At 40.7% G+C, this 12999-nt stretch overlaps 1 protein-coding gene across 2 annotated transcripts in view; it reads right to left on the reverse strand.

The window, feature by feature from the left end:
* The window catches only part of frzb (frizzled related protein), a 28789-nt gene that overhangs the window by 14620 nt on the left and 1170 nt on the right, over positions 1-12999 (reverse strand). For both annotated transcript variants that reach the window (XM_026145188.1, XM_026145187.1), the window contains exon 2: positions 5007-5255. In XM_026145188.1, the coding sequence (XP_026000973.1) occupies positions 5007-5255 (249 nt within the window). The remainder of the gene's footprint in view (positions 1-5006; positions 5256-12999) is intronic.

A 12999-nucleotide genomic window follows, 5' to 3' on the forward strand; every position in this document is an offset into this window, starting at 1 on the left:
AGTGATGTTGCAGCTCTGAAATATGGCCAAACTGGTGGCAAGTGGCATCTTGGCAGCTGCATGCTTGACTTTTCTCAGTTCATGGGCAGTTATTTTGCGCCTTGGTTTTTCCACACGCTTCTTGCGACCCTGTTGACTATTTTGAATGAAACGCTTGATTGTTCGATGATCACGCTTCAGAAGCTTTGCAATTTTGAGACTGCTGCATCCCTCTGCAAGATATCTCACTATTTTTGACTTTTCTGAGCCTGTCAAGTCCTTCTTTTGACCCATTTTGCCAAAGGAAAGGACGTTGCCTAATAATTATGCACACCTGATATAGGGTGTTGATGTCATTAGACCACACCCCTTCTCATTACAGCGATGCACATCACCTAATATGCTTAATTGGTAGTAGGCTTTCAAGCCTATACAGCTTGGAGTAAGACAACATGCATGTAGACGACGCCATCAACATGGCTCTACACTTCATCCTGCAGCATCTGGACTCCCCAGGAACCTACGCCAGGATCCTGTTTGTGGACTTCAGCTCTGCCTTCAACACCATCCTTCCAGACCATCTCCGAGACAAGCTTTCCCAGATGAATGTGCCTGATCCCATCTGCCGGTGGATCACTGACTTCCTGACGGACAGGAAGCAGCATGTGAGGCTGGGAAAGAATGTCTCGGACTCCCGGACCATCAGCACCGGCTCCCCTCAGGGCTGTGTTCTTTCTCCTCTGCTCTTCTCCCTGTACACCAACTGCTGCACCTCCACCCACCAGTCTGTCAAGCTAATCAAGTTTGCAGATGACACCACCGTTATTGGACTCATCTCTGACGGGGATGAGTCTGCCTACAGGAGGGAGGTTGAACGTCTGGTGTCCTGGTGCAGCCACAACAACCTGGTGCTGAATGCCCAGAAGACAGTGGAGATTATTGTGGACTTCAGGAAGCACACAGCCCCACTCCCCCCCATCATCCTGACTGACACCCCCATCACCTCTGTGGACTCATTCCGCTTCCTGGGTACCACCATCACCCAGGACCTGAAGTGGGAGCCCACCATCACCTCCGTCATCAAGAAAGCCCAGCAGAGGATGTACTTCCTGAGGCAGCTGAAGAAATTCAACCTGCCAACACGGACGATGATGCAGTTTTACACTGCAATCATCGAGTCCATCCTCACCTCCTCCATCACCGTGTGGTACGCTGGAGCCACTATCAGGGACAAACAGAGACTGCAGCGTGTTGTGCGCTCTGCTGAGAAGGTGATTGGCTGCAGACTCCCATCTTTGCAGGACCTGTACACCTCCAGGACATTGCGGCGTGCAGCTCGGATCTCAGCTGACCCTTCTCACCCTGGACACAGTCTGTTTGACCTGCTCCCCTCAGGCAGGAGGCTCCGGTCCATTCGCACCAGAACCTCTCGCCATAAGAACAGTTTCTTCCCCTCTGCTGTTGGACACATGAACAATAACCATATGACTGTTCCCACCACTAACACATGACCCTACGCTGTGTCACTGCATCATTCTATGTTTGGCACTGATCACCACCTGCACTCATGTATATATCTTTCTACGTAGCACTCTTAATTCTTATTCTCATGTATATATCTCATGTATATCTCATGCACATATCTTTCCACGTAGCACTTTTAATTCTTATCCCTCCTTTTATTTTTTTCCATGTCTATTTAAGTGATATTTATGACACTATGTTTGCACTGAAGCACCGCAGCAATTTCCTAATGTTGTAAACCTGCTCAACATTTGGCAATAAACCCCATTCTGATTCTGATTCTGATGAAGAGGATGATGTGGACAAAATACTCATTTGCCTAATAATTCTGCACTCCCTGTATATGAACCACCTTTTTAAGCTCACATCACAGAATCTCAATCAGATTCAGGTCAAGACATTGACTAGGCCACTCCATAATCTTAGTTTTGTGTTTCTTAAGCCATTCAGAGGTGGACCTTCTGCTCCTTTAGGATGTTTTGGTAGACGGCATTGTTTTATTTACCACAACAAGTCTACCAAGTCCTGAGGCAGCAAAACAGCCTCAGACCATCACACCATGACCACCAAATTTTACTGTTGGTATGTTGTTCTTTTTCTGAAATGCTCTGTTACTTTTTTACGCCAGATGTAATGGGACAGACACCTTCCAAAAAGTTAAACTTTTGTCTCGTCAGTCCACAGAGGAATTTCTCAAGATGTTTTCTGGCATAGCTGAGACAAGCTCCTTTGCTCAGCAGTGGCTTTCGTCTTGGAACTCTCCCACACAGGCAATTTTTGCCCAGTCTCTATCTTATGGTGGAATCATGAATGCTGACATTTACTGAGACAAGTGAGGCCTGCAGGTCTTTGGATGCTGTTCTGGGGTCTTCTGTGACCTATTGGATGAGTTGCTGCTGCTGCACACTTTTTCACATTAATAATAAACACCTTAATTTAGAAACTGCATTTTGTGCTTTCTTATGTCATCATTGTCTAATATCTAAATGTGTTTGATGATCTGAAACATTTAAGTGTGACAAACATACAAAAAAAATCTGGAAGGGGGCAAATACCTTTCCACACCACTTTATGTGCAGCTCTACCGAAAAATCAATAGAGGATAGGGAAAAGAGCTATGTGGGGTGGCATCCAATCACGGGAAAAGCATAATACACTGATAATGACCTGGGAATTAGCTTTATGGTACAAGTCTCTGTTCTACTGCATCCATGTACCTCTAGGCGTGCAAAGGTAACTGGGGTTGTGAGCTGGTGTTTCAATACACTGAAAAACTGCAGCTGCTTCTAGTTGTAGACATACTTCTGTAAAGCAACATGCAGACCAGAGTCCCACAGAAAATCACTGGAATGACTTAAATGATTCACCCCGACAGAACCTCAGCAAACCAACAAATTACACCAAGGGAAAATCCCAAAGCCCCGCTGAGCCAAGCCAAGCTGGGGCAGAACAGAGATATGTGGGTGTATCGTTATGGAGGTCAAGGGGATTGAGATGAAGGTTTTTTCTGGACCTGCTGGTCCTGGATCTGTTTGAAGGAGCAGAGGACAGTGAGGGTTTTATTGAGTGTAAAATGAGTGGGCCTCCTGTATCAAGGAGCTCTTTGAGAAAGTCTGTGGGAGTGAAGTTGGACAGGGAATGACTCATGTTATCTGAGAGGGAGCAGAAACAAACTGCTGAGAGTAGTATAGCATGATAGAAAACACTGATATATACTAAAAATTGCAGTGAGCGATCCTCGTCGGAGTTAGCCTCCATGTTGAGACTCTCGGGAGGAAAAAAAGAAAGAGTGCAGTTCATACCATTTAAGATGTCACTGGTTTTACTATGCAAGAACTGGAGTACGAGTCATTTTCATGTTGTCATAATTCACTCTTAAAGATATCATACATGGTATTATTTATGTGGATCACCTTTGCTATGGTTATTGCCAATGTATATATATTGTACTATTGTAAACCTACAATAACATGGAGAAACCCCAACAATCAGATGAACCCCTTATGAATAAACACTTTGGTGACAGTAGAAGACAAAACTCCCTTTTATCAGGAAGAAACCTCCAGCAGAACCAGCCACATCTGCTGGTCATGGAACATAGCTGCTCTTTATGGCACTTATGTCACTAATCTGCAGAGTCATTTTGTTACTTAATTACACATTCAAAATCAAAAGTTGTGTTGAAATTGACAGAATTCCTAAAAATATCCTGAAACTATGTTAAATAATGAAAACCCAATGTTTTAAATTAAACTCAAATGCTACAAATCTGTGAGACTGAAAAACGCTTGTGTTTAATAGCAATGAAGGGCCATCACGTGAACAAGCTCCCTCTTTGTCTTCACAAAGAAAAATATTTGCTCTTTTTGATTCAGAAAAATCTCAATAGTGAAGCAATATCTGTATTCTGAGGAGACACTCAGAATATCTTTGGTGAAAAGGCTAACCTTCCAATGCAGATAGTCCTTTCATTACTACAGACACTATGAAAGACGGACATAGCTTTCAGGTCTGAAAAATAGAAACCAATGCAAAGCAATTTAAATCTGTCTTCTTTTCTACAAGGGTCGGTGTTTTAGAAATCTGCAGGAAAATTGGCATCAGCCCTGACCTGTATGAACACTTTTCTGAGTTTATGGTTTGAGTCTCTCATTCTGAGTGATATGGAATAAAACGTCATGTCCACTTTGTAATTTTGGTCATTCTAAGTGTTGGAAAGGCAGGATTATCAAAGTCACCCCTTTCTTATCACATCTGGTCTCAAAATACTAAAAAGGCAATGGCAGAAGCAATCAGGGGCTCATGTTACTGTAGCTACATCCATCTTTCACAGTCTTTGGTCATGCTGACAGACACTGGTATGTGGTATTAGTAAGAGGTTAGAGCCTGCTACATTTTACTTCAGTGGTCAAATACATGAATTAAACAGTGTCTGGCTTCAAATAATCATCTTATGAACTTTTTATTCACAAGCTGATGTTCACTGTCCAAAAAGCTTAATAAAGATTACATTTTAAATTTGAATCAATCATTTGGTCATGCTCACTCACACCTTCATTCAGGACCTCTAAAAAGGAGCTGATTTTAAAGTTTTTTTTATAATGTTGTTTATGATGTTTTTAATGTTTCTGCACGTCAGCCAGAGTCACTGAACAGCTTCCTGTTACCATCCTTTTACTGTCTCTTGCACTTTTAAATGAAGGACATCCTTCAAGTACCAGCATGAACATTAGCATTGGAAATAGGTCTTATTAGTTATAAAAAATGGTGATTACTTGCTTAATATTTTTCCCCCCTCTTTGGATTTTGTGCTTTTTTTAAAAGATTTTTTAATAATCTTTGTCAACGTCAACATCATTTTTGTGATGGTGAAACAAAAACAAACAAAAAACAAAAATACAAAACAAAACAGAAACATAAGAACAATTTCCAGAATTAGGCTGTCTCGGGTCAAAATTGGCAGCCACACATATAACAGCAATAATACAAACGAATGAGTGTACCTGGTCCGTCTGCCTTGACGATGGCCTCAGGAGAGATGCAGACTCCACGGTCATAGAGTGGCAGCTCGCTGCAGGCCAGGTTGTCGGGCCAGCTGTGGTTGTAACGCTTCATCACCGGCTCACAGCCGAACTTCGCCCGCTCGCACACTGCCTTACAGGGCTTGATTGGCTCATGCTGGAAGTCAATAGTACAGATTGGCGCGTACATGGCACATAGGAAAAAGAGCAAATCCGGACTGCAACCAGTACCTTGAAGAAGAAGGGAAACATAGGTTATATGTGCAATTTCATTAGAGGGCATAAATGATGAGCAGCTGAAATGACAAAATAGAAATCAGTGGGGTGGCAGCTATTGAATTTAGTCCACCCGCCCTGGAGTCACTCCCCCGCCCACACCAGGTGTATCATGTACACCTGGTGTGAACTCTTATGCCATTGTACTGTTTTAAGTAGAACTTGAGATTTTGCCAGGTAAAATAAGGTAAAATAAGGTCAGTGTAGTTTCCCACTCTCACTCTGTGTATATGAGTTCCGTGTACATCCAACACCCTCCCTCCATAAACTCAATACTTTTGAGCATCCAAGCAATCAAGCGGTATAAAGACATTTTTCCATGGATTCGTATATAAAGGCAGAATCGGTGGAAAGATGTCTTTTTGCAATAAAAATAGCTGCAAATAGCTCTAAATACAGATGTTTTGCTAGAGGCAGCTGTAGTCACAATATTTATGGATTACAGCCCACATGTAAATATGCAATGTTACTCAAGAAAGTTACACAATATCTTATATGGTTAAAATAAATAAATAATGAGGACAAATTGGAGCACTTAGGAAAATATGTTGTGAACACCTGCAAGCATTTAAAAAACAGACATTTTTAGCAAATGGTGTCCATCCTGGAAATATCTTTTTTATTTTCTTTTTAAATCCATGTGGTAGCAACACAAGTCATTGGTGATGCTGACTGGAAGCTCCTGTGACTCCTACTCTGGAGAAAGACGAGGGCATCCAAAAGTTCGCTGCTCCATTTCAAACAGACCCATTAATAAAGTGACCTTCCACACTTTCCACTAATAGTGAGTCAGTTAGTACAATAACTCGTACTACTAGCTAGCATGACGGAGTTTCTATACAGCTGGGTGGGTGCTATGATGTTACTGATAATGAACTTTATTTTATTCATAAGGTTAGTTAGTAGAGTTGCCAACTGTCCTGTAAAAAACGGAATCGTCCCGTATTCAGAGAAAATATTATGAGTTTCATATTGAGCTGAAAAGGAACACAGTTTGTCCCGGACTTCAGCTAGAATAGAAAAAGACATAGCTGGAGTTATTCAATTCAATTTTATTTATATAGCGCCAAATCACAACAAAAGTCGCCTCAAGGCGCTTCATAGATACAGAGAAAAACCCAACATTCATATGACCCCCTATGAGCAAGCACTTTGGCAACAGTGGGAAGGAAAAACTCCCTTTTAACAGGAAGAAACCTCCGGCAGAACCAGGCTCAGGGAGGGGCGGGGCCATCTGCTGCGACCAGTTGGGGTGAGAGAAGGAAGACAGGATAAAGACATGCTGTGGAAGAGAGACAGAGGTTAATAACAGATATGATTCAATGCAGAGAGGTCTGTTAATACATAGTGAGTGAGAAAGATGACTGGAAAGGAAACACTCAATGCATCATGGGAATCCCCCGGCAGCCTATGTGTATTGCACCCTGAATCCTCCCAAACTAAGGGAGGATTCAGGGTCACCTGATCCAGCCCTAACTATATGCTTTAGCAAAAAGGAAAGTTTTAAGACTAATCTTGAAAGTAGAGATAGTGTCTGTCTCCTGAATCCAAACTGGAAGCTGGTTCCACAGAAGAGGGGCCTGAAAACTGAAGGCTCTCCCTCCCATTCTACTTTTAAATACTCTAGGAACAACAAGTAGGCCTGCAGAGCGAGAGCGAAGTGCTCTAATAGGGTGATATGGTACTACAAGGTCATTAAGATTATTCTGCGTCTTTACGTTGTACAGCTGCCTCTTCTTCTCTCATTCTCTCCCCCTCCCTCTCCTTTTGCTGCTTCAATCATGAAACTGATCAATGATCAGCTGATCGGCTCTCTTGTTTGTTTATCGCCCACTTTGCGCCAGAAAGAGGAAACCAGCGGATGTCGCGTTAAACAACAGCAGCACGTTTAAGCTTGATCAGCTGTTGTTAGAATTTATTTCATATTAATTTCTAGTATCAGCTGATGTTTGCTGGAGCCACAGCTGTAAAGCTGCTGGTCATGATGTCGGTTTGGATATGTGGTGAGAGGGAAACATAAAGATGAAACCAGGAGATGTCCTTACTGAATCATCAGAGCTGAACAGGTGATGGAGAAACAGGTTTACCTTTTAGGTGATATAAATGAGTTGAAGGGACGTTATGAACGGTTTCTGAGAGACAAATAACACCAGGATCCTTTTCTAAGTAGCTGACAGCTGGTAACTGTGCAGGGGCGGGTCTAGCAAAGTTTTGCCAGGGGGGCAGGTAGGGCATTAACAGGGAGAGGGGGGCACAAAGAAATACTTTTATTTCTTATTCTCATTTAAAATTTCTAGCTTTTATTAAATAATTATCTGAATCTTTCAACCAAAGTTTTTATCTGACGTAAAATGTATAGAAATCATACATATACCAACAAGATTGTACATCACTGTCACAACAGCGTTTGTTTTCATTCAAAGGCTTTATGACTTTTCCTATAATACCTGGTGGGCCGGTCTCTAGTTAAAATGCCCGGGCCGATTTTTGTCCCAGTCCAGCCCTGGGCACGACCGGTTGGGGTGAGAAAAGGAAGACAGAGAGGTTGTCACCAAGTGCTCATCCACTGGGAATTCTTCACCTTTTAAATGGTATTTCAGAATTACCCCATATGGAAAAGATATATATAAATCTTATAAAGTTTGTATCTGTCTTGTGTGAAACTTGTATGAAAAGCATATAAGAGTGAAAACAGATATAAGATCCCTTGAAAAATTATATAATGAAACTTGTATGTTTTGGATACTTACTAAAACAATATATGAAGGTAATGAGAAAGTGGCCACTTTCATGAGTAATCACTTATAAGTTTTTACTATTTCTTTTCCATATGGGACGTTACATGCTATGACCAAGAAGCTTTCATATCCACACTTGTTGTAGAAATATTTAAGGACGGTTGTTCAGTCTCAGCTCACTTAATTTGAGCCCTCTAGATAGACTCATGTCTTCTTCATGTCAGTGAAGACATGGTGCATTCAGGGACCCCTGGCTGAACAAACAGTGGACTTTTACCATCTGCCATCCTGCTGCATGTTTCAAACAGGATGAGACCAGAAAGAGTTTAGCACTGGGTAGAGGATGGATCAGTGCTTTTATTGCAGAGTGGGTCTGAGGTTTGGCTGTACCACTTCACAGCGAAGTCACAGAAATAGCTTGAACTTGTGACCTCAAACTGCTTCCTGGTTGTTGGCCCAGAGCTCTTTCATTAGGACATTTTTCTGGTTAAAGCAGAGTCCTTTTTAACCACTTTTTAAAATCTTCATTCCGCCCACCTCAGCCAAGCTCAAAGTTCAGCCAGCACCTAAATGTATTTATTGAAGACAGACATGGATAAATTATGAACTAATATGGCAGGAAATGAGACTGCAGAAACCTCAAATAGTGAAGATTACTGATGAATGTGACCACATATGCAGTTATCAATGCTTGTCTCACATGGAAATGTGAAACGGTCGCTTATTACAAGTTAAACGACTGGGAGAAATGATCCGATTAGAGAAAAAATAAGAATGAACACCTATACATATTTCAAATTTAAATCTACCTTAGCAAAGAATACAAAATATGGTTGTAGAAATGAATTTAAGTCAAACTGCTGGTTTGAAGTAAGAAAAAGGTTGGCTTTTACAACAAGGACGTTATTATACAGCCCTACTTTAAAGTATCTTATTCACCATTTTAAGTTAGCAAATTTTAGTATGCTAACACACCAATTGTGTGTGTGTGTATACACACACACACACACACACACACACACACACACACACACACACACACACACACACACACACACACACACTTTATCATAAAACAAAAAGTCTTGAGCCAGCGCATATTTCTGTATATTTTGAAAGATTTTCTTTGCACATTGGCTACCTTTTTCTCTTCCACCACTGCTCTATCCTCTTTCCACCTCATGTCTCATTACCTACACAGTGGTTGGGGCTCTAACACATGAAAATGTGCATGAACGGGTTTATTTATTCTGATGTTGTCACAGTTATTTCAATGGATTCTCACGTGATGACAGTGTATTCGCCAAGTGTGCAAGGATCCAACAGGCTAACAGCAACTAACAGCAGCAAGAAAGCAGCGTTTACTAACAGAAAAGGTCAGGAAATCCTCAACCACTCACACGAGTTGTCTGTCCCACAGCCGCTACCTTAGCTTCAATTAAGCACTTGAAACAGAATTCAATTGACTGCAATATACTGACATCTAGTGGTGACATTTTACACACAGTATCTCTTAAATAAATAATAAAAGAAATCCAGCCTGACACAGAACCTGAGAGCTGCATCTGGCCCTTCCACTGATCCATCTAATTCAGGGGTCCCCAATCCCAGTCCACGAGGGCCGGTGTCCCTGCAGGCTTTAGATCTCACCCTGGGTCAACACACCTGATTCACATGATTAGTTCATTACCAGGCCTCTGGAGAACTTCAAGACATGTTGAGAAGGTAATTTATCCATTTAAATCAGCTGTGATGGATCAAGGACACATCTAAAACCTGCAGGGACACCGGCCCTCGTGGACTGGGATTGGGGACCTCTGATCTACTGTTTGGCTCTTTGAGGCATCATCATAACCGGTCTCAGTAGAAGGGTGGCTGTCAAGAACCCATCCTTAAGGAAAGGGAACAGGGCAAAAAAAAAACCCAAACTGAGGCACGGAAAATTACCCAAGGCCTGGACTGGAAATCAGTGGCAACAGGTATAGTAGAGTAATGAAGACTCTTTGAAGCAAAACATTTTAATTATGGAGTTAATATGTAAGGAGTAGGTCAGGAGAGAGGTACCCTCTGAAAGTTTGGAATTTATGGTTCAAACTGCTGTTAGTATGGATGGAGGAGATCAGCCAAAGTAACCAAACCAAACCTAACTGTGGCAGCCTGCCCAAACCTTTAATCAGAACTCATATTTAGTTTAGTTAGTTTATTTTTAACCAGACAGTGATGGCATGTGTAGAGAACGTGCAGGATTGAAAAGCAATGTTACTTGCCAAATCCTACAGAGAGATAGTAATATTTGATATCCGCAGATATGCTCCGAGGCAGTTCCTGTTACAGTTTACTTAATAAATGTAAATTTTATGCATTTTGACTGAGGCGATTCTACTTCCACTGTCCTCTATAATGACCTATTCCACTTGAGTGGAAGGAGAAAAGACTATCTAAATCTAATTTGCCTAATTGTATTGGTCTGATGGATTAGAAACTTTTACTTAACTGAATTACCACATACATCAAATGGTAGTGAAAATAAAATCATAATGAGGGGAAAAAAGTTAAAGCTATTTTTTTAAGGAGCTAACTAGCCTTGATTAGCAGCTACAGTAAAACTGTAACATTTCATGTGGTTGAACTATTTTTAAATCATATAATGCAAAACCGATGTAAAGTCACCTGCAATAAAAATAACGTTTTTTGTTAACCTGACTTGCTAGAATATATATGAGTGAAATAAGTAGTGAGACGTGGCAATTTCAAAAGACAAAGAATCAAGAATAACTTTTTCTTTAATATGCGAAAGGAACCAATCCTATTTATTTCCACTGTGGGGCTAACTTATCAGGCAAACAGTCTCCCTGATGGGAGACTTTTAGATTTGGAGTTGAACGGTTATTATGTGTGGCTAAATTATTCCAGTTATCACTATTATTATTATCATTAGTAGTAGTAGCAGCAGTAGTAGTAGTAGCCTTAAAGGCATGCAAGCTAGTAGGGCGCGTTTTTACGTGAACTTAAGCACTGCCCCGACATTCAAGTGTAAAATGAATAAGGATTATTTTGTACTTTGAGCCGCACAAAGCTACTCTCATGGAGTCTGGAAATAATAACAAAGGAGCATATCAGTCCCCTTCAATGGAAGAATACCTCCTATTATATCTAAGTAAAATTAACAGGCCCCTTTATCTTAAAAAAAACAAACAAAAAACAATCCCATAATCCTACAGTTTTTACAGTTTTGCTCAGGATTTATAGCTCAACAAGCCACGCTTAAAATGAAGAGAAGGTGGTCATTTAAAATAAATGAATAATAACTTCTGTGCCATTTTCCAAGGTTCTCATTATTTCTAGTTCTGAAAAAAGATTTCTGCTCAGAAAACGCAGCACTTTCAAAACTATGTGTAAATGAGTGTTATCGGTACAGACGGCCATACTTCTAATATTTAGAAACATGAGGTCAGAGGTCTAAAGACTAAAATTTGCCAATTGGATGCAATAGGTGACCAGCTGATGTCTGCTGGCATTAAGGTCAGCTTACCTGCTAAGTGTGCAGACTCCACGGCCTGCCAAAGCTAAAACTTTTGAAAAGTGAAAGCCTCCCGGCAGGGTTAAGCATGGTCAGAACTTGCTGTCAATTACTCCACTGATTATGTTCCTGATTGATTTTTTATTTTTGCCTACAATTTACTACCAGACAACTAACATGGCCATCAAAAGTTCCCACAGTCTAAAGTGACATGTTCACAAGTCTTGTTTCTTCCTACAAAGCAAATGGACCGACATTTTGTTCACAGTGTTACAAAACAGAAAATGGAAAGAGACGAATTGTTTTTGCACTATTTGAATGAGTGTGGTTGTGTTGTTTTGTTTGTGCTCCTTGGTCATTCGGTTATATGCCCTGAATATGGAAGAAAGACAGAAAAAGGATTAATTTAGCCGACTGATTAGTTAAAACCACGAGTGTTTGACAGCTTTACTAGAAAAATGACTTTTGCCTCAGGTGTATTGTTGGTTGAATAAAAATATTTAGACTACCATCTTATTCAAAACTGCAAATAATACATAATTACAAAGATGTTTCCATCAGAAATGCCAGATACATGTACACAAGTTTGAACACTAACGCACTGGTTTAAAAATCAGTCTTTTGTACTACAAGCTTCTCAACCAGTTAAAAATGATGCCAAACGGGCTCATTTTCAAACTTTATTATACCGCAGGTATTTTCCCCAGAAAATGGAAACAGATTTTTGTCAAGAATTTTTTAGGAAATACCAGGAATTCAATTTCCAGTATTCAAACCAACTCATGCTATGATTCTTCACGGTCAACTGGCTGGCTAATTAGAAAAAAATGGAATGTCATCCCTTGCGGCGAAACAATTGAAATTCCTGTTTTTCCTGGACAACGTCCACAGCTCGGAGATCATTTCAGAATCTTGAACGCTCTTGTAACCAAATTCATGTGAACCCAAGAGGCTGAAAATGCTCAGGTTCCTCCTCCTGTAGCCAGCTATAATTCTGATGTGTGCTGTCTTGGATTAGTGCTACAGTCAGACCAGAAAGTGGGTTGTCACTGACCAACTGTTCAAAATATGGTTGCTCCATTACAGGGTACTGCTACAGCAGCCAAAAAAGAAAGGCAGAAAAAGGTTTCCATAATCTCTAAGTGAAGCGATGGTTTCAGTGATCAGACCAGATCCAGCCCTGCTCCACCACAAAACGTCCTGACATTTTTCCTGCAGATCTGCTGGAAATACTTGGCAGTAGTTAGTATTTTATTAGTTTATATTTGATTAGCATTTATTACTAGTCAACATCTGGGGGTGAGAGATCTAAGTCTGAGGGTCAGGTGGTCAACAGCTGATATAAAAATATTACTGAATCCCAATTACATGCATATTTAAGAAGAAAGAAGGTAAATAAAGCAAAGTAAAGTATTTGACACTGATTATACCTACCCACTGC

Source organism: Astatotilapia calliptera, chromosome 16 (assembly GCF_900246225.1).
Source record: "Astatotilapia calliptera chromosome 16, fAstCal1.2, whole genome shotgun sequence".
Classification (NCBI taxonomy): domain Eukaryota; kingdom Metazoa; phylum Chordata; class Actinopteri; order Cichliformes; family Cichlidae; genus Astatotilapia; species Astatotilapia calliptera.